Here is a 21,374-nt window from a genome sequence, read left to right as displayed (position 1 = left end):
TGAGTTGGCCATATTAATCATGATGCATGTTGTTTTTTTTTTTTTTTGTAGTGTATTGTGTTGATGCTTTTCATTGTTTACTGATATCTGTTACAGTACATTTTTCTATAACCAACACTCTTTTCTTTTGTTCTCTCATTTTTCACTCTATGATTTTTAGAGTGCTTATCATGAGGCTTATCCATAATCTAATCAATACACTGTATGGCTGAAAGCATGTAGACACCCAAAAAGCATCAAAAATCAAATGTATGGGCATTAATTAGGGGTTTGTCATTCCTTTGCTGCTATAACATCTTACACTCTTCCCAAACTGTCGCACAAAGTTGGATTCTGTTAAATGTGACTTGAATTAAGGGGCCTAGCACTAATATTATAAATTGAGGTTCACAAAGTGTAGTGTAAATCCATTATGTACGAACAGGTTTATAACCAGAAATGGCATAACCATAAATCATTCAATTTAGGCTTATTTATGCCATGCTTGAACTTGTAGTATAGTCTATTATGCTGATAATCATATTTTTTTGGAAAAAAATAATAGAAGTCTAGTGTCTTCAAGGCCTCCTCTCTCAGCTCAGGATTTGATAAAGATGTCATCATTTATCAACTGTTATTTAGAGGTGAAAGATGAGACTGTGATTTACAAAAAGACACAATATTTCTAATTGAAAATACCTACAACACTTTTAGGTTTGGTAGACCAAAGATTCTTTTAGGCACTTTTTACAGACAAGTAACGTAGTGAAACTGTCATAGCCTTTCCCTTGCATGCCATCCACAGAGGCTCAGATCTCTACTGGACTGACTGTGCTTATGGCTCGGGCAGCAAAAAGACTGGAATTTTTCTCACTGGAATATTTGGCTTACTTTATTTAGTTATTTTACTGAAAATTACAAACCGAGTGAATCTGATGAAAACATGTCTAGATCATATTTCACCCCCAAAATCAGTAACAAAATACAGTCATTAAGCCAGCTTTCTTTCAAAAGTCAGCTTCAAGAAAGCGTGAGATTTTCTTCAGTGGTAATGAGAAATGAATGTTTAATTGCCATAAAAATAGTTAAAAAAAAAGCTAAAAAGGCTTAATGGTCTTGAAATGGAGTTCATTCTTTTAAATATTAAATATATGACTGGCATGTTTTTAACAGATTTTGTGAGGACAGAAGTGGAGGAATAAGAGGTGTAGATGTTCAGAATTTGTATCATCTTGCTCTAATTTTTAATACATATCAAAACTAGACTAGGCTCTTTTGATGGGTGCTTTGTTTGGAGCTTTATAGTTTACTGTAAATGGTTGCAACAGCAATGGATGAAGGCAAAAAAAAATGTGCAGATAACTGAAAAAGTCTGAGGATAGAAAATCAAGCTATAATAAATATTATTAAATCTATAAAAGCTGTTTTACCCCAAATGATGTGTTGTCTGGAATATCGTAAATACAGTGCCTTGTATTAAAGTTGTGTGATATTGATACAAGTTCAATGCACAGGAGCCCTGGGCAGGCGGTGTTTTAGGTTGTGACCATCTCTGCTCACTTTTTTTTGTTGTTATTTTAATGTTCAAAGTACATTTGCACAACTAAGAAAAACACCTGTATCACAGTGTAATGTACACTTTAATTCTTTATGCTAGTAGGTTTGATTTCTATGTATAATTTGAATAAATTGTTACAGCTAAGTTTGTCCGATAAACATGCTTCTGTTTAAGTCTTAAAATAATTTTAAATGAAGTTCTGTTTGCTTGCTATATTGTTTTCTGTTTGCATTCGTTAAACTACTTTAAAGGAAATCCAAACTCTAAAAGTCTGTAATGTTACCCAGTTTTCTGAACGGCATCCATTCCTCATAAAATTAGACAATGTGGGCTTCATTTTAAGGTCAGTTCAAATCCAAGTTATACATCTACTGTGTTTTGATTTTTGCATGGATTTAAAAGCATTTCATCAGTGGTCCAGAAGGCTATAACAAAACGTACGCTTATTTCCAATTCATTCCTTGGCTGCATCTCCAAACTCAGTTCAGCATTATTAACTCTTGTTCAGAGGCCAGTGGGAAAGGAAACTTTTCAGAGAACTGGGAAGTAGCCAGAAGCATGTTTGCATTATCTGTTTCCTGGTGAGGAAAACACACTTCCTTGCTATGTCAGCTTGACCTCAAAGCATGATTTCATTCTGATTTCCTAATGCACAACCTTTAGCACTCCCTGCCTCTTATTTTTGATAACATTTTGATTTTCACATATATATATATTGTATCAGATTTCATATAAATATTTAGGTTTCTGTTTGTTTGTAGGATGACATTTTAAGAACTGTCCTTTTAGAAAGGGGCTACAGAGTGAAACTAATATAAACACTTGATTGAGCTTATTTTCTGGAGACTTGTAAATCCAAACACCACTTTGAAAGAAAATAAATCTGATTTGGTGAATTCTTTTAAACTGAGCAGCCTTTGTTTACTAAGAAGCTGTGTGTTAATATTTCACTCGGCTACATAACATAATATAGTGTGTACAAATATGGAGATTTCATACCCCGTTACACCCCTATCCTACCTGATACCACTCTTTATTATTTCTTCCACAGACAAGGTATACCACTGTACATTTTTTCTTATTTTGCTCAGTGCAACAACCAGCACAAAGCATATCATTTTAGGTCCAATTATGTACAAATATCATCCTAGGAGGTTTTTAGGAGATGTGCATCATCAGATGGTCTGACGGAGAACAATCAAGACTCAGGGGAAAAAAAAAAAAAAAGAGAAAAAGAACAAAACTTGTAAAAAGAAAACAACTGCTTGAGTTTGTTGTCCTATTGGTCCACTCCACTCTTCTGGAGGGATGGAACGCCTCTTGATTGCTGGGACAGAAGAAGATTGCACAATGTTCCCCGTGATAATGTCTTCCATTATACAGAACATGGTAACGGTCCTGAAGCTGCTGTTCATCTGAGGTAGTATTCAATGGCAGCAGAGAAAGCAGCAAAACCTCCACAGCCCAGAACTCCAGCTTTAAGACCAGCTAATGAAGAGAGAAACAGCTTATTTATATAGTCCAGATAATAATGTAAAATTACCACACATCTAAATCCTTTCTATTCTTTAAACCCAAGTTGAAAAATGACTTGCCTCTGAATCCAATAGCACCTCCTGTAACACAGCCACTATACACTGCATTTTTCCAGTCAGATTTCCCACGATGCTAGAAAAGAGAAATAAAACCATTCTTCAGATGGAGGATCAGAACTGAAAAATTAGCCACTGAAAAATCTTTACAAAACATCCTACAAGGAATGGATGAGTAGAAAGACTGTTCAAATGCAGAACCACTAGATGGAGCCATGAAACAATATTAAACTCAATGACACTTGGCAAAAGATTTGAATTTTTTAATTAAAAAAAAAAAGTCAAACATTGTGCTTTATACAGTTATACTATAGTATTTCATAGTCTACGTCAGTATATAAAATATGACGACTAGAATAAACACTGCTTCTCCATACTCAAATCAATGTTTCCTCGCTCCTCCATTCTCCAGCTCCTGACCCAGATATTATTATTATTATTTTTTTTTAAATGGTAAGAAATCTAAATTCTCTAATTGCACTGAGGAACAAGGACTGAGGAAGCTACCAGAGGAACTATAAGTCAGGATATACAGGTAAAGATGTTTCCCATCAAAACACCTGATGTGCATATAAACTTCCCTTCTGTCATCTGACACAATAATTATTTTTTACCTCTGCAGTTTAAATAAACCATACATCACTTATTTCAAAAGGGCATACTGCTTTATTAATATTTATAATGAATTTCACTTGAGTGCAGCTGATGAAGCTTTGAAGTGATGCTTGAGTGATCAAGAATATTCCAATAAACAAATTAGTTTCATTACATTAGTTCCATCCTACGATGTCAGGAAAGGAAATGAGGATGAACAAATAAGAAATGAGATGCATCCTGTAAAACAATAATCAATGGTAGTTTAAATATGCATTGCACTGTGGGAAGTAAAACATTCACTAAATAATATGTAGTTGTTTATCGACAGTAAATTTGATCAGCTATTCTCGACATACATAAAAAAAAAATATATTACACACAACATAGATTTACATATATGAAAACAATTTGTGCTTATTTGACTAGAGGAAAAATTGATGACACAGGTGGTCAAACAGACAAAATAAGACAAATGGCACTTACTGATTCTATGAGACACTCCGTGCATGAAAACATTGCACCCACAATAGCAAAGTTTTTAGCATATGACATTCCTCTCTGCCCCATGTCTCTCAGCACCTCTCTTGCTGTGGGGGTCCTTAGGGGGTCTTTGGGATCAAGCCCAACGTTGGAGTCAATACCGGCTGTGAAGACACCAAAGGCACCTCCCAACACAAACCCTGCAGGAAAGAGAAATACTGCATTAGAGCTGCTGGTTATGAATTAAATACACATTGATCATGGTAATGGTAATATCTCCTCGTTATAAAACCAGTCCACATATGAATTATTAACAAATATTGCTGTGTATTATATGGTTTTGCATTACTCAATATTTCTGTATTAACTAGGATGTCTAATACTTGAGTCTACTGTGTTCACTGATGAACTGTCAGACATGACAACACAGATTTGATCTTGTAACTTTGCAACGAGTGTACTGTTTTAATGTGTATGGCATGTAAAACATATTAAATGACTGTTTGTCAGTGATTTACCTCCGACACATGCTATGAGTGATTTAAACGCGCAGCTCTCCATTCCCCTCTCGATCATCTTCTGCTCCTCTGTTTTCTGAGGACTCGGTAAAGCACCCATAACAGTCGGATTCAGGTCTTTAATTTGCCTTTTGTCACCGATAAGGTGATCCAGAATAAGGCTATACTGTAATGAAACATTTTCCGATTGACCCGTAGTAACTGATATTGACGCATCCGTGCTCTTTGCGGGCGCAGCCATGTTTGAAAGCGTGTGGTTTTGTCACACAGACGTTAAACAAGAACACATTCGTCAATTTTCAACAACGGAAAAACAACTAAATTACAGAAATCGTCTTGGTTAGTTATTAAGTATAATTTTGTTTTATATGCGATACAATTATAAGTATTTACAGGACTTCACGCCGCATTTATGTTGTACACATTTCTAATAATAATAATTGGTTCTGCAGATTCGACAGAAAGGGAGGTGACCTTTGCATTGTCACTGCAGTTCACCTTATATATATATATATATATATATATATATATATATATATATATTATATTATATATCACGACTGTCCGGTGACATGGAGTTTTTGTGTGTGTTCTGAATCTCAAAAGTATTTACTTTTCTTACGATTATTAAAGACATTGGATATATTTACAGTATTATTATTTCCCTCTATCTTGAATAAACAAAGACAATAAAGACACTTTCAAACAGCTTAAATACAAATACGAAAATCTTAAAATGTAATATAAAACGTAGGATTTTTTTAAATTATTATTTTGATTGGGTATGTACTTGTAAATAATACAACTACACCAACTACAATTCCCAGCGTGCCCCTCGTTCACTGCACCAAAGTATCGCGCGCTGCCCCTAGCGGAGGAGTTGTGTTTGGCGCTCGAGCATCTTCGGTTGGTGACAGCGGCGGCGGCGCTCGGGAACAGGTGAGTCGCAACCTCAATTTATCAATGTTTTTCTTGTTTTGGAGATTATATTGTCATGGTAGTGATTCCGTTTAATACAATTCGTCACTTCAAGGAATCATTTATAGTCGTCGTTGGGACAGATACTGTTCTTACCCGCACTTTTATCAACGGATGTTGTCGTGTTGCGCGCGAGAGTGTGAGCTGCTGTTTTTAAACGGTGACTGCTGAGCTTTCACACCGGCCCTTTGCTGTGATAAGGGTAGTGATTCAAAGCTCACATAACGTTATTCCTTTCATTTTATATTCATTATTTCGCGTGATGTCTTCGGATAGCGACACAGTCACAGTCAGCGGTGAGAGACTGCAGTAGTTCTGAGACACCAGTCACTGCTGAGATGCATCGACAAGATTTGACATGACACATTTCATTTATTTGAAAACGTCTTTTATGATTTTTCGTGTTTTTGAGCCGAACTGTCGACAAGAAACTGAACAGTGAAGTGCTTAAGTGTTACACTGGTTCAGACGTAACGTTAGGTAATTTAGTGTCACACAGCTATCTTTAGTGTTCAAAATGTATTGCCAATTCACACAATTCACTTTATCTATCTATCTATCTATCTATCTATCTATCTAGCTATCTGTCTATCTATCTGTCTATCTACCTATCTATCTAGTTTGAGAATTTATGAGTTTCAGGGTGGTCAAGTAACGTTATGTAGGAATATCTGTGGCTATTTATCTTGATATCGAAAACAGGTCTCGCACAACCGAACTGTCAACAAAAAACTTTTAAGCAAAAACTTTTTGTGATACGCTTGAGTTATGTAAACGTTTTCTAAAGCGGTAAATAACGACTTGCTTGTGTTTTCTCGATGTTGTGGGATACGGATAATATTATGAACAAATAGTTCAGCCCGTTCAAATAACGTTCGAGCTGCGAACCGTTGTTATGGTAACAGGCAAGCGTTTACGTTGCGTTTATGCTTTGGCTAACAACTTTGTGGTCAATGTGTTGTTTCAACACACCTGAAAGCTGTGTAAATTCATATGTTGAAAATGCACATAATTTAGTTGTGTTGTGTTTAGTTGTGTGTTTTGGAGCACCTCCAGTCTTCTTAGCATTTGTTCTTGGTTAGAGTATTGTGCAGTGGTAGCAAAAGTTCTTGTTTTTACTATGGGCGTCTGTGAGACGTTTCTTTCTGAATTTTAATAGATCCCTAAAGGCTTATTAAGTGCTCACACACATTATGATATGACCACAAAGCTACATTTTACATCTGGTACATATTCTCATTAACAGAAAAACATTAAAACAGACTAAAAGGCATCAATATGGGATTGTAAAGCACCTGGTTTATGGTGCTGTCATGTGCGCATCTTACTGGCGTAACTGAATACTGTTTTCTAGCCATATTGATTAGTTTAGGGTTGTTCCTTATGGTTGAAACTATTGTGACACTTTTTATCTCACAATTTGGATTTGGTTTCTCACAATTCAGTTTTTTCTCATATAAACACAGAATTGTGAGATATAAACACACAGTTCTGAAAAAAGTCAGAATTGTGAGATAAAATCTTTTTTTTCTTGCAATGCCAAGTTTATATCTCATAATTCTGCCCTTTTTCCTCTGAATCCTGACTTTACATCTTGTAATTCTGACTTTTTTCTCACAATTTTGACTTTTTTTCTTGGAATTCGGAAGCAAGATTCCTTATGAAGCATCTAATGATAACCAATGAAATATAGGGAGTGCTCTTTTGATCTGTGTATATTAGCACATTACCAAACATTTAACATTAAAAAGCCTGTATTTTTAGAGTCAATGTGTGCCAGATTAAAACAGCTAAATACAGCTTTGCAACCATAGAATTAAGCTGAACTACAGATGCCCTTTTACAGAGGAAATGTTTAGACCTCTACTGCATCTTCATAGTAAGTCAGGCTTGGGCGTAGTCAGTCCTCCAGTGTGATTACACAGTGATGGAGAAAAAAACAAAGAAAACAAATAATTTTTTATTCGAAAACTTTCGTCTTCTTTCACCAACCAAAATAAAGTTAAAACAGCCAAAGTAAAACTTCCCTAAATCACCCAGTGTCTAGCTATTTGTAGGTAATTACACCCTCAAGTTTTTTTCTGGGTAAACCATCAAAGGAAATAGCAAGTGTGTCTCTGGGATAGACAGCTAAGCTCTCTAGAACACACTGTCCTAGATAGAGCTCTGCATTTCTATGAATCCATGTTGCAGCAGTCTGATCATAATAAAACCCTGCTGTCTCAAAAGATAAGGCTTAAATGTCTTTTGTTTTTATAATGTAGAGTGTTTGTGTGAGATGCTGGAATTTGCGAGGTCATACCAGTGGTTAAGACAACTTTAAACCATTAATCCATGTGTAATTGAGGTATTTTGAATAGTCACATATGGTTCAAGGACCTTGACTGGTTCTTCAGATAAAGTAAATTATCTTTGATAATTTGAGGAAGCAATGACATTATACAGCCCAGCTTCCTAGTCACATCATCCTCTTTGCTCTAACAAAAGCACGCACATTGAGATCAAATGAATCACTATAAATACTATTTGGCCTCTGGAAAAAGAAGGTCAGTGCTACCAGAAGGACTTGGAAGGCAGATGAACGCTTTATATATTTTATTGTAAAGATAAATGATCAGACAAATATAAGGCCAGCTACAGTCCTTTCATAAAATGCTTTGGTGTAAGCCCTGTCCATGGTTCAGGCCTTGTGGTAGGCTGGCAGATCCTGCCTGAAGATGAAGGCAGGGTGAAGCCAACCCCTGACTGAGGAAGGGGCCAACCTGGTGGTGGTGGTGGTGGAGAGGATGGAGGGGAACTTCGGCTACATTACCTGAACAGCAAATGAGACAGTAAGGTCAGACTGAATGACATGGCATTTGAGTCTTCCTGGTAGAACCTTTGCTGAAGCTTTCACTTCCAGCCATATGAGACATTCAGGAGTGGATCGTTCTCAAAGGCTGTAGCAGTGTGTGTGAGTGTGTGTGACTGTGTCTGTGATAGATGAGAAGATGGGATTAGTGGCTTGACTTAGCTCTAAAGAGCACTAAAAAGTGATCGGTGTACCATTACACTGTAAAAAAAGGAACGGGCTATTTAAAGAAAAATTATGGTAACAATATTACACTTAATATTTTTATTTTTTTAATGGAATCTACCTGAATAAATCATGTAAAATCTCCTAAATTAATTAATCTATGACACAATGAATTTAATATAATTTGTGAAATGTGCTCATTTATTTTAAGTTGATTCTCAAAAGTCTGTGATTTTGAGTGAGGCCTGTTTATATTTGACTTTGAGTTATTTTGTACATTTAAAAGACTGTATACAGCCAAACAGCTCAAGTAGGAAAATACTTGAGAAATACTGGAAAGTACTACACTAGCACTAGCAAAGCTACTGCTCATTGAACAAGGCTTAATGCCTTATAGGAGTAGTATCCATAACCATAAACTCTACTCTTCTGCACAATGGTAACCATTGCACTGCACAATGGAAACTTCAATGTAACAGAAACTCTTTCAAATGTCAAACATAACTGAACATTAAACATTAACAGATGTTTCCCTTCACTCAAAAACACATAAAATAGCATTTCATTTCAAAATTTACTCTCCATATGCAGCCATATGCAAAGCATGCTGGGAACTAACAATTAAGAGCTAATTCTCTTAAAATGAATAGGTAGCCTTCTTTCCATAATTTTTTTAGTTTAATCAGTTCCTCAATTCAAGTCTCAAAACTGCTTAAGTTTCCTTTAAAAAAATGAGGAAAACACATCTTTTGGTTTTATTAGTAAAAAGTCCTCAATATTTTCTATGCAACACTGAATCACAATTTCTTTAATGAAATATACTCACTATTTTTAATTATCACCATAATTTTTTTAATGAAAATTACAAGACCCATGATTCATTTTTTACAGTGTATTTCTTATGTAGCTAGTGTGGTTTCATGAGTGTGTGTAAAGGAAAGCCTAATTACATGCAGAGGGGATGTAGCTTGCACAGCAGCTCCGCATCCCACATCCCACCACAACACCACATTATTTCCACGCTCTGCTCTAATCAATGGGACTATTAGAAGAGAATTGATTCAGTGGAGTTATTTTAGTAAATGGGATGCTTGGCATTTTTCTGCTGTCAATTCTGAGTCCGAAAAGAGTGGTGACGGAAGTTTTCCATGAGATGATTCATGAATGTGAATCTCACCTGAATGCAAAGGAAGGTGGAGTAACCCCAATGATACAGCCAATGAGTCAACCAATTATACCAAAAAAAGGCTAAATTCAATTTAAAAGTTAATCTGTCATTATGTCTGTTTCAAATCTACTTATCTGCCATATTATTAGGGTGGCACAGTTAATTGGAAAAATAATGGCTGCACAAACTCACTCAATCAATACACATTTTTTAGATTTAAAGGGGTGGTTTACTGCGATTTGACTTTTTTCATTTTAAATAGTGTGTAATGTTGCTGTTGGTGCATGAACAGTATCTGCAGAGTTGCTGCGCTGAAAGTTCAACGTAAGCGGAGATATCGTCTTTTAAAAATCAGGAAGTTTAATGCCTACAAAAACGACTCATATGGGACTACGAGATACTTCCCGGGTTGCATACGTAACAAACCCATAAATTTGCATCAACCCCTCCCTCTGAAACTTGCAAAAAAGGGGGAAAGGCCATGTTCTGCGGCTTTGTCGAAGAGTTATAGTGGAGAGTTGTAGCCATACAAAAACGGTGTTATTTTCACCCAGCTGTCAGGTCTTCTGTGTTCAGGCTTCCTACGGATGCTGTAGTTCGTCAACAATGGTTAGAATTTATGTTTGATTATGTTCCTGACAATTACAATCCTAATTTAGCTCTCTGTGCTGCGCATTTTACGGAAGACAGCTTCCAGAATCTACACGAGTTCAATGCCGGATTCACACAGAAACTATTACTAAAACATGGAGCGGTTCCAACTTTAAAACCAGAGGCAGCAGTTGTTGGGCCACAACCTGTAAGTAAGATTTCATAATTTTAAATGTATTTGCATGCATAATTTCAGACGTAATGTTTTAGTTTTATCAAGGACGTAAACAAATGCCAACGCTGGCTTTAGTAGCCAGTTAGTTAAATGCGATTTCGTGTGTCTATGACAAACGCGTACAAACATTTTGGACCCGAATTTGTAATTGTGTACTAATTTTTAAAATGTATTTTCCATGTATACTTTATGACGTAATTTTTCGATTTGATCAAGAACGTAAACACAAGCCAACGCTGTTTGGTTATAGTTAGTTCGATGCTATTTTGTGTGTATAAGACAAATGTGTACGAACTTCAAAAAATTATATGTAATCACAACAGCAAACTTCCATTCAGAAACGTTTTGTAAGAGCCGTGCTTGCGGAAGTTCTGCTTGACTCTCTTCATTACCGCTTTCTGGGTCTGATTCTGGCTCAAACTGATACGGCAATATTGACGCCATTATTTACATTTGACCGGCGCACATGCAACTGTCGCCTGTAAAGGTAATGGGCGTGAAGTTTGCGGACAATGTGCAGTACGCAGTTTAGCCAATCACAACACACCGGCCCAACTAACCAATCTGAGCCCATTGCCTGTTTCTGAGGGAGTGGTTTCATAGAATCAGGAAGTCAACCGGTCGGTCAAATGACAGAGGAGAAAGCGGCTTACAATAAAGGTGAAATATATGAAAAATAACGGCGTTTTTTAACAAACGAAACACGAAGACATGTTATATTGCACCCCATAAATACAATCAAGCAAAGAAAAAAAGCAGTAAACCACCCCTTTAAGATTTCTTATTTCATTAGCTATTATTTGAAAAAAACTAAAATGCTTTTTTGTGGAAGTCCACAGCAATATTTACAATTTTCAGAGAGTTCAAATAAATGTTCATGTTATATTTTGGTTGCATTTATGTGGTTGTGTAAAATAGGCACATACTAATATTGTAATAATGATACAGTATATTGATCATACATTGTGTGCATGCCCACAAAAAAGTATCTGAATTCTATTACTATAATCAAAATTAATGATCACAATTAGGCCTATGTGATATTACTGTATATAAAGTATATTATTCATAGTCATACAGCCCTAAATCCTAATTCTTTTCACTGAGCTCATTGCAGTATATTCAAGGTTTGCCTTCTTTATGAAGTATACATTTGGGGCTGCCAAAACAAGGTGTCTTAGTAGGCAGCATAATTAAGATGCCAATCTTTTGGAAGAACCTTTGCATCAGATGATGCCTGAAAATGTTGTCTCCATGGGAGCTCACTAGATTTTGGAACGCAGCTATAGTGTGTGGTGTAAGGACTGATGTGTAATATATTAGTCATTTGGATCTACACACAACATGTTATCTGTCACTGCTGATTAAATGCTTGGCAACATCAGACATGTGTAGTTGTCAGGGAAACTGCATGCGACACGTGTAACCAATACCTGTTAATGACATCAGGGCTTTCCTCAAGAGATATGACTACACACAGTATGCCTGAAGTCAAACAAATCAACCATAGATTAACTTGTTAGGTCTGAAGAGCATGCTTACTCAATATACATGTTTTGCTGTGTTAGGCAATATAATTTATAGAGAGAGAATTGATCTGATTAGCTGTGTTCTGTGATCGACTGTGTCACGTCACACCCCATTGTCATATTCATTGTCACACAGAAATTATTTGTCGCTGGAATCTTTATCAGCATCACACCTGCTTATAACATAGTGTTAGACTGTGAAAACCAGGGAAGCCTGTTTTGAATTTGGAGCAAGAAACTCACTTAATTCATGACCTGTTTACAGACAGTCATATCCAGGCCTCCTCCTCCTCTGATCGTATTTTTCCCCTCTCTCTTGTTCTGTGGCTGATGTTTGGTTTGTGGGTGGATTAGTTTAGCAGTACCCGGGAGGACTGAGGGCTGTGACTCTAATTGTAGACATAAAGACAGCAGGGCGAAAGAACATGCTCCAGTTTACCTTGGCCTCTGGATGTGTGAAACCTTAGACGTTCATCCAAAGGTATTTGAATTGTCTCTTCCCGATTATGATTTCTTACTTTAAAACATTTTGTTAGACTTCACTTCCCACGTGGTGATCATGACGTGAATGCCGCTGATGCTTTCACTGATACTTCGCTGTGCATGGTTTGCATTTTTTCAAGCACGCAAGTACACACCCTTTGTCTGTCACTGACAATGATTGTAGCACCAGCCTCTTCTGTGTTCTGAGTTGGCAGATGAAGGTGTGTTTTCAGTGTCTCTGACGCTGCTCATTCATTTTGCCGGCTGTTCTGCTTTCAGGGAAATAATAATCCTTCCACACTACAGAGGAGTTTGGGATAAAGGTAACTGACCCTATTAGTGAATTTGTATTGTGAACATGTTTGATGATGGTGATTAGGATAATGATGGACTGTGTTGTAGTTCAGTGAAGCCTGTTGCATTTTGACTTAAGGAAACGTAAGTGTAGCTTTTTGAAGAACAGACTGATTTGTCCCAAAGCCGAATATCTGGAAGTGCAGTTGAAATGCGTTTGGCGGGTCTACATTCAGACGACAGGAATGTGTGGAGGAAATGGACTGCATACTTGCTGTGTAAATCTCAGTCAGCCTGGGTAACTGCGTGGAATGCTGTCGCCACATCGGATAGGGAAATGGCGTTGCTAATTTCATACAGCCAGTCTTGAGTTTTGACCTAAGTTTGAGTACTAAACATGCTACCGATTGTCATTAAAGAGATTGACTGAAGAACTTTAATACAGTAGCTAAAGCAGTACTTCAGCAGTAATAAAATAACTTGAAATTTTCAACAACTTTTCACATCATATCTTTTTGCAAATAGTATCGATAACAGTATTGATAAATACCGGTATCGATAAGCAGTATCGGTATCAGTATCGATAAAATGTAAATGATACCCATCCCTAATAATAAGATCTTATTGTAAAGTGATACCTATTGGTCTTTATAATTCTTTTACACTTTAATCTGTGTACAATTTTTACCTTTATGCATATTTTTCTGTATTGCTTTATTGTATTTAAATGTTTAGTTATTTTTGTTATAAAAAAAAAGTTATAAAACCTGTTATACTGTATTATAACAACACCTTTTTGCAACTAAATTTTAATATCGTGATAATACTGTATACCTTGGTAAAATCATTAGCAATTAATCGCAACATGAAAATGTGATACTGGCATATCCCTAGTTCATGCATGAAGCTGACAAGCAGAAAGAATCCAAATATATTTTAAATTAAATATATCTTAAATTAAAAAACAGAAATTTGTTTAAAAAAAGTGTTGTTGTTTGATGTGTATTTCTTACAGTCAATGAACAGCCACAACAGCTGGTTAACAAGTGTGTGGCTTCAAACAATCAACTCCAATAAATCATTATAACATTTAAGAACATAGTCAAAAAATGTGTCTGTGTATATAGAGGCCTACATATATACTGAGAATATTTCTTAATTTGGCATTTGCATACATTATAAGTGTGATTTAAGTGTCCATATATTATGCCTGTGAATCCTTCTGACTACAGTCTGCGTATAGGTCAGATGAGGTTAGTGTTTCAGAAGTAAGAATCCCTAGTGTGAGCAGTGGAGTGTTTACTCATCCAGTGCTTTGACACCACACATACAGGAAGCTGTGCTCCATAGGGACTGCAGATCTCTGAGAAAGATGAACTCTGCTGTGAATACTGCATGAGCAGTTTGACATATAGTTCATCTCTTTTTATCCCCTCTCCAGTGTTTCCTCTAGGATTTTATCCATCTGTGGTGGCAGGACTATTTTCCATGGACCACGCCCCCTCCCCACCCGAGAATCACGTGCACTCAAACTCAGAATTGAATTTATTTTTAACTAAAAAAGACAAGTAAATAGTAAGTCTTTAAGACCTCATGCACAGATCTAATATACTGTTACACAGGGCTCTACACTTACTTTTCTTTTTAGGTGTGCTTGTCCTCCTAATTTAAAAAATTTAGGAGCACCTTCTAATTTAATCAATACTGATTATAATGACTTATACTGTTTTTTTACGCGTTGCATCGTGCCGCGTAAACATTGTCTGCATTTGTAATCGGAGAAACGACAAACAACAAGCACTACTCTACATTGCTCAAAACTCGCGTTTGAATAGTCAGTGGCAAATTCTTTAAATATGAAAACATACTTACAGGCTGTGAGTCAGAAGCACCAGACCGTCCTTGCAAAGTTGGAAATGCCCCACTTTATAGAAACAGCCTTTGAGCACAGCTGGCATTATAGGCTACTCTCCCAGGTTCAGGAAATAGTCCTCCGTAAAATGCGATGCACACACTCAAATATTTGGGTTGAACTGTTCTGGAACAGTGTTGTAAATACAACTTAACCACTAATTTCTAGTTGTGTCCTCTTTTGGAAGCCTAAACAAAGTAGTTTCGCTTTCACAATGAAACGAGACTCACACAGAGTCTCCAGGACATGGCGCCGGCGGCAGCAACAATACTACAGCGAGAATAAGAGTCCCGCCCTCTATCTTTGCGTAAACATTTGGGCGGTGTTTTGCAAATCTCCCCACACCGTGACGTAGACATGTGGGGGCGTGTTTGAATGAGCCGTTTTAGGGGGGCGTGGTCGAATCTTAACTTTTATAAAGAATATTTCTTTGGTTTTGAGACTTTAGTCTGTGCAACTTCAGGGATCTTATCTATGCACAAACAGCTTGTAACACTCCAAAGAGAAAGGAAAACTTGAAATCTCATCATATGACCCCTTTAAATAAGCAAGTCTCAAAAACACGTGCAAATGATATATTCTATCATCGTAGTACAAGCGCGGAGACTGCGGGAATGAGTAGAATAATACCTGCAATCCCGCGCCATAATTCAAGTCCTGCTCTGTGTTCTCCGCTAATTCCGCAACTGTGAATGAGATGAGCGGCGTCACTATGGTCCGTGTACTTGGAGGCCAATGGAATTTCCTTTTGAAATTAGAAAACCAAAATTGGGAATCTAGCGTTTACTTGTTTTTTGTTTTAATATTGAATGTAGAAAAATTAGAAAACAGCTCCCTTTTCGTTTTTCAATTTTTTTCTAAGAAATGAAAAACAAGAATTCATCTTAATTTTTAGTTTTTCGTTCAGGGGTAGAAAAATGAATAAACAGATCGAATATTCGATTTTCTACATGTGGGCGGGAATTAAACGCCCCTTACTGCTGATTGGTCAGCAGAAGATCTTCCGCAGTTCCGTTTATTGTAACTATATTTCATCTTTTTCTCATCAAATAACCAGACAAATGAATAGCTCGATACAATCCATTCATCTGTGTAGATATAAATTCCATGATTTGCATCAGCTGGGCATATATGATATGACGGCTGTCATAGCCTACCCTGGTCGCCCAGTAAGTTTGTTTGTTTAATTAATTAATTACTTTTAAATAAAATATTTTAAACACTAATACAAAAAGGAAAGAATAATGCATTGACTTATATAACAGGCCGATTATAACGTTCAAGAAGTGTGTCATTCTGACTAGCTTACAATCGGAGAACAACAAAGATAAAATGCATAGGCCTACTCTTTTGAGTTTTATGATGTAGTCTTTTTTTTTTTTTCAATTGATTAAAATTGAGACCTCAAAAGCATATGCGCTTGTGCCGGCCACGAGCTGCTTGCGCACTCGCACACAGGACTAACGCAAGATTTTCATAAATGTAACTTGCCATTTCAGGTTGATTCTCACCAAACCCCACAGAATACATAAAGAATGCTTGGAATATACGGCATGAGATTAGGATTATTTTACGACATATTTGCATCCGCTTAAAAAAGTGAAAGTCACCATCTCTGCCATTCAAGTGAGAGCAGGACATTTTGTGTGTGTGTGTGTATGTGTCTGTTTGAAAAAGGAAGGTAATAAGCCTTTAGAATGACAAGGTGAGTTACCCCTATAGTTCACACAGTTCTAATAAGTTGCGATGGGTTAAATAAACTCAGTAAACTAAACAGCAGACAAACAAAACTACAGTCAAGCGCAGATCAGTATTGAAGTGTACAGCAAATATGCAGTCATAACTTTGTTTTTGCTGTGTTTATTTAATTAATATTGAGTAGGCCTATTAATTGATGTTCACTTGGATTTTTTTCCTCAGCAGGGGAAATAACACTGTCATTCATGGTCGTATGGTAAAAAATTATATTTTTATTTGTGTACGTTCAAAATGACAACAAAATGTCATGCCTTTGAAAAATAAAGTGAACAGCAAAATGTGCTTCTCGCATCTCGTTCTCATTGAGCATCTTTCTGGCGCACGCCACAAACATGAACCAATAACCAGCAAGAGCCTACTTGATGCACCTACTAGAAGTCTACATTTAGATTATTTGACATTAAAATCATCAATAAGTCACTTTGGAATAAATCACAGCATGTATCAAAAACGTGACTTTACAGTCTGGAAAATACGTAGGCTATAGCATTTTTTTCGCGGACCCTCTGGCACTTTGAGAACCGCTGGTCTACATCATAGATTGTGTGTTTACACAGAAGAAAGCGCTGTCTAATCTCTGCCCCGTTACGAGTTGTGTCGAGCTATTCATTAATCTGGTTGTTTGATGAGAAAAAAAACTAAATATAGTTGCAATAAACGTATCAAGAATCCGTACACCTGCAGCAGAGGAGGACTATTATTCTGCCTCACGAAACTGCGGAAGAACTGATGATGGCACGGTTTGATCTTTGGCTGACCATTCAACAGAAAGGGCCGTTTAATTCCCGCCCACGTGTAGAAATCAAATATTCAAGCTTTTTACCAGGAAGGAAGATCGGGTTGTTGATGTTTGTCTGCCATTCTCGCTCTGTCTGCAATAGTGTACGTGAACGTGCTGATGACGTATCCTGTCTGCACGAACCGGGTGCGCAGAAGTATGCAAATACATACGTTGACACTTGACAGGCAGGTAGGAACGTTTCTTGGTCCTACGCCTTCCACAGAATATATAAATACAGATAAATACATTTAGACCACTTAACTTAATGATTGCTATCGGGATGCGAATAGACTTTCAACCAGCATAACAAAAAATGTTTCTGAAGACAATCACCTATTGCACCTTTAAATCAAAAAATGAGTGAACGCTCGATTCCATTCCAAAAGGAAAATCTATTGGCCGCCAAGTACATGGACCCAATATGATGCCACTGAGAAGCTGCAGAATGAATATAGCGGAAACACTGCTCTCTTCTTTTATCTATGTTCTCGTCCTTTTTGAATAGATTTTCATATATCAATTATCTCTCAGGGATGAATGTACTTTTCATTGAATAGAAAACTTTTCTGTTAATAAGTAATGTTTTATGACACTATAATAAGGAAATGTTGGTAGTATTACCCTTGAGCATACTCTGTCCTTTTCTGAGTTATGACAAGAGAGACTATTATCCCTTTTTGTCTTGTGCCTTGTTTGTGATATTCAGCTGAATGTTTTATTAATAAACCTTTGTCCCTTCATTATTCTGAGCTTCCTGGGCCTGAGATTCAGCATGTGTATTGCACACAATTTTAATAATTTCTGCAAAAAAATTTGCACACAAATGTGTTTGCTAGCCAGGGTTGACGATATTAATTTCTCGGTTTCAATCGATTCTTATTTTGATGAACCGATATCATTTATTTTAGTCTGTGTTGTAGGGTGATCATGGATGAACTGATCAGCTCTTCCTCTTTACTTATAGCACAAAGTAAACATGAATGGACATCCAACTTACTGAAATGTCTCATGTCTCACGTAATCATTCAATCAGTTTTTCAAGCATGGAAAGACTGCAGTAAAACAGCTTGTAAACAATGTCATGTAATGTTGCATTTACTTCGACAAAGCAATCACTCAATAATCAACTAGAAAATTTTTATTTTTATTTTGCTAAATATAGCCTATGCACTATATTTTATATTCATTATATTTTTACTTAACCTGTTAGTGATGTCTTTATTATTTAATGTATGTTTGAATAAATTTGTCATGAAAGTTTTTATGACAGCCACTGTTTAAATGTTTATATTTCAGAAAATGAATTGGATTAAAAACATAATCATATCATTGAATTGTTATTGAAAAAACTGCCTCATGTCATTTAAAGGTCCCATAGAATGCATTGATACAATATTTTAAATTGTTCTCTGATATCTACATAGAAGGTATGTGGCTTAGGTAAGGGCGAAAAATCACCAGAAACAGTTTTACATGTCCATTTACAACCCTAGGATTTCTCCTTAAAATGAAACGGTCTGTTATTGGCTTATTTGGAAGGGTCGTGAATAATAATGTTGAGCTCTGCTCTGATTGAACTCTGTTTATACTATGGAGCGGCAGTACACACATTTTACAAGATCAGATACTTGTCAGTGGTGCTCAGGATAAGAAGAAGGAGGAAACAATGGTGTTTGAGGCTCACGGTATGTCATTTCCATGTACAGAACTCTTATAATTCAACTATGCCAAGGTAAATACAGTTTTCCATTCTATGGCACCTTTAAACGTTTGTATACAAATCAGTATTAATATATCCAATATAAGATAATAAATAATAAAATAGCAAATAAATTCAATAGCTTGTAATTGGTATTATTGTAATGTACAGGGTTTACTGCATAGCTTAAAGCTTTAGTTGAAAGATAATTTTTTCCATGGGAAAAAATTACACGTACTGTACCTGACATATATCCAAAGGAATCTATATTGAATCAAATCGAGATCAAGACCAGAAATTAATCAGACTGTAAGCTTGATTGTGGTATATAAATGACAGCAGTGATAAAAGTGCTATGGCTATTATCAGATCTGCTCTGCTTTGCAGGGTGAAGTGCTTCTTCTGTGTAGCACTCTTCTCATCTACATCTGACTGGATATACAGGTGTTTTTTTGCCTTGAGAGGAGACATTATAACAGTAATTTATATATTATTTATCAATGAGTTTTTATCATTGATAATGCCTTTGGTGGTGTGTCTATGCTAGATCAGAGGGGATTGTGAGATCGCTATCCCACAGCACAGGAGAAGATTTGGATGGAAATGATAACTTCCTGTCTTGCTTTGTAATTCAAAGCTCATGACTTGGCACTTTAAGGGCAAACACATTTATTGCTCCCATGTGCTCTACAGATGTTACTTAACTGATGTGAACAGTGAACACACACAACTAATCCTCTGTGTGTGTGCATTTGTGCATCTGGAGCAGAAGTCAATCGCTGAGATGATACAGACCATTAGAGGCATCATGAAATCACTTTGAATGTCATGACAAAACAGTTGAAGTGTTTTAAATGTTATTGTCTAAATTCAGTTTTGACATGCACTAGGGTTGTGCACTTTGATCATTTTGACTGCTTGAATACTTTAAATCACCGAATACTAAATCAACTATTAATGTGTTCTTACTCTGATGAAAAAAATGTGGCTCATTTGAGTAGAGCTTTGAATAGTTTGAAATCAGGTCATACAGTTGTGGTTTCATGAACAATTTTTGCTCTCTCAGCTTAGTACTACCCTTCTCTGTAAGTCACATTTAGGTTAAGCTTCAGGCCACCCGCTAACTAGTTTATGGGTGTCTGAAAGTAAAAGGCACTGTTAGCCCTTCTAAGTGAACTCATGGGGTGATAGCCTCTCGCTACCTGTGTTACACATGTCTAATTGGCAGTTCTTTGCACATGTCTGCTGTCTAATCAGCTGTTAGGCTGGAATACAGCCATTGGCTCAGAAAATCAAGGTACATCTGTTGTTTGTCAAATCTTTCCCTACCACTAAAAGGTTTCCTCTCTCAGACGCAGAGTTTTGAAGTAGAATGCAAGCCTTTAGTTAAAGGTGGGTCTAAATAAGGGGACTGAAACCACAGTTGTTCATATGAGATACAGATGTTGTCCAGACTTGCAGAACAGGTCTTGTAGTTAACTGGTTATGTCAACTCAGCAGTAAAAATGAAAAGCACTTTGGTTTTGGTAGCAGTTGACAGTGAATTTCTTATTTTAGGAATAGGATATATTTTTAGGAAAGCTGTCATTAAGAGCACACCACTATATGCAAACCTTAGCAATAAATAAATAAATAATAAATAATCCCTGTAACATTCAACATTATTGAGCCACTTTTTGTGCAGTACGAGTCAAGGGGGAAAAAATAAAGTGCTTGCAGGATTCTTTAGTTAAATGTATGTATAAAATGTATTTGATTAAAAAAGACCATATATATTTTTAGATCCTGCTTTAAAGGTTCACAGTTTAAGTTTACTATTATACTAATACTATTAACTATTTTTACTATTAATTGTAATATACAATGTCATAACATTTTGATCTGAACAAAAAATTACATCTGCTTAGTATCAATGAAAAATAAAGTGCTTGCTGGATTCTTAAAGAAAACAAAACAATTGTAAAACAATAAAATAAATACAGATGTTGAACATTCTCAGAACCTTTCAACTTGGATTTCACAGGTTTTTCAGTTTGTATTTATGTTCTGCGTGGAATCGCAGAGACTGCGGTGTGAGCACCGCCCCAACTGCACAAAATGCCCCCAACACGAGAGAAAGCTGCAGCCGCGCAGCGACCCTGCCGCCCGCCGCGCCTTGCGCGAAGGCTTTTCACAGGGGTGGCACCCGCGCCGTGGTCCCGGAGCG

At 36.5% G+C, this 21,374-nt stretch overlaps 2 protein-coding genes across 7 annotated transcripts in view; one reads left to right on the top strand and one right to left on the bottom strand.

Annotated features, from left to right (window-relative positions):
• Positions 1-29: 29 nt before the first annotated feature.
• Positions 30-5,106, bottom strand: timm22 (translocase of inner mitochondrial membrane 22 homolog (yeast)). Of its 2 annotated transcripts, XM_058776563.1 has the most exons (4): positions 4,725-5,082; positions 4,210-4,406; positions 3,133-3,205; positions 30-3,025 (listed from the first exon to the last, which is right to left on the bottom strand). In XM_058776563.1, exons 1-4 carry the CDS (start codon positions 4,963-4,965, stop codon positions 2,949-2,951), a joined length of 588 nt encoding a protein of 195 aa, XP_058632546.1. In that variant the 5' UTR covers positions 4,966-5,082; the 3' UTR covers positions 30-2,948. The 2 variants fall into 2 exon arrangements, with proteins under 2 accessions (XP_058632546.1, XP_058632547.1); XM_058776564.1 differs by lacking the exon at positions 30-3,025 and having other exon boundaries at positions 3,139-3,963; positions 4,725-5,106.
• Positions 5,107-5,578: 472 nt separating this feature from the next.
• Positions 5,579-21,374, top strand: part of specc1 (sperm antigen with calponin homology and coiled-coil domains 1) — a 149,438-nt gene continuing 133,642 nt past the window's right edge. For 3 of the 5 annotated variants that reach the window (XM_058775056.1, XM_058775061.1, XM_058775062.1), the window contains exon 1: positions 12,935-13,047. The gene's annotated coding sequence lies outside the window, so the exon portion shown is untranslated. Of the gene's footprint in view, positions 5,664-12,627; positions 12,723-12,934; positions 13,048-21,374 lie in introns of those variants that run through there. The other 2 variants (XM_058775057.1, XM_058775059.1) reach the window with 2 other exon arrangements.

Source organism: Onychostoma macrolepis, chromosome 05, assembly GCF_012432095.1.
Source record: "Onychostoma macrolepis isolate SWU-2019 chromosome 05, ASM1243209v1, whole genome shotgun sequence".
In the NCBI taxonomy this organism is placed as follows: Eukaryota; Metazoa; Chordata; class Actinopteri; order Cypriniformes; family Cyprinidae; genus Onychostoma; species Onychostoma macrolepis.
This window is presented reverse-complemented; position numbering and strand designations above follow the sequence as displayed.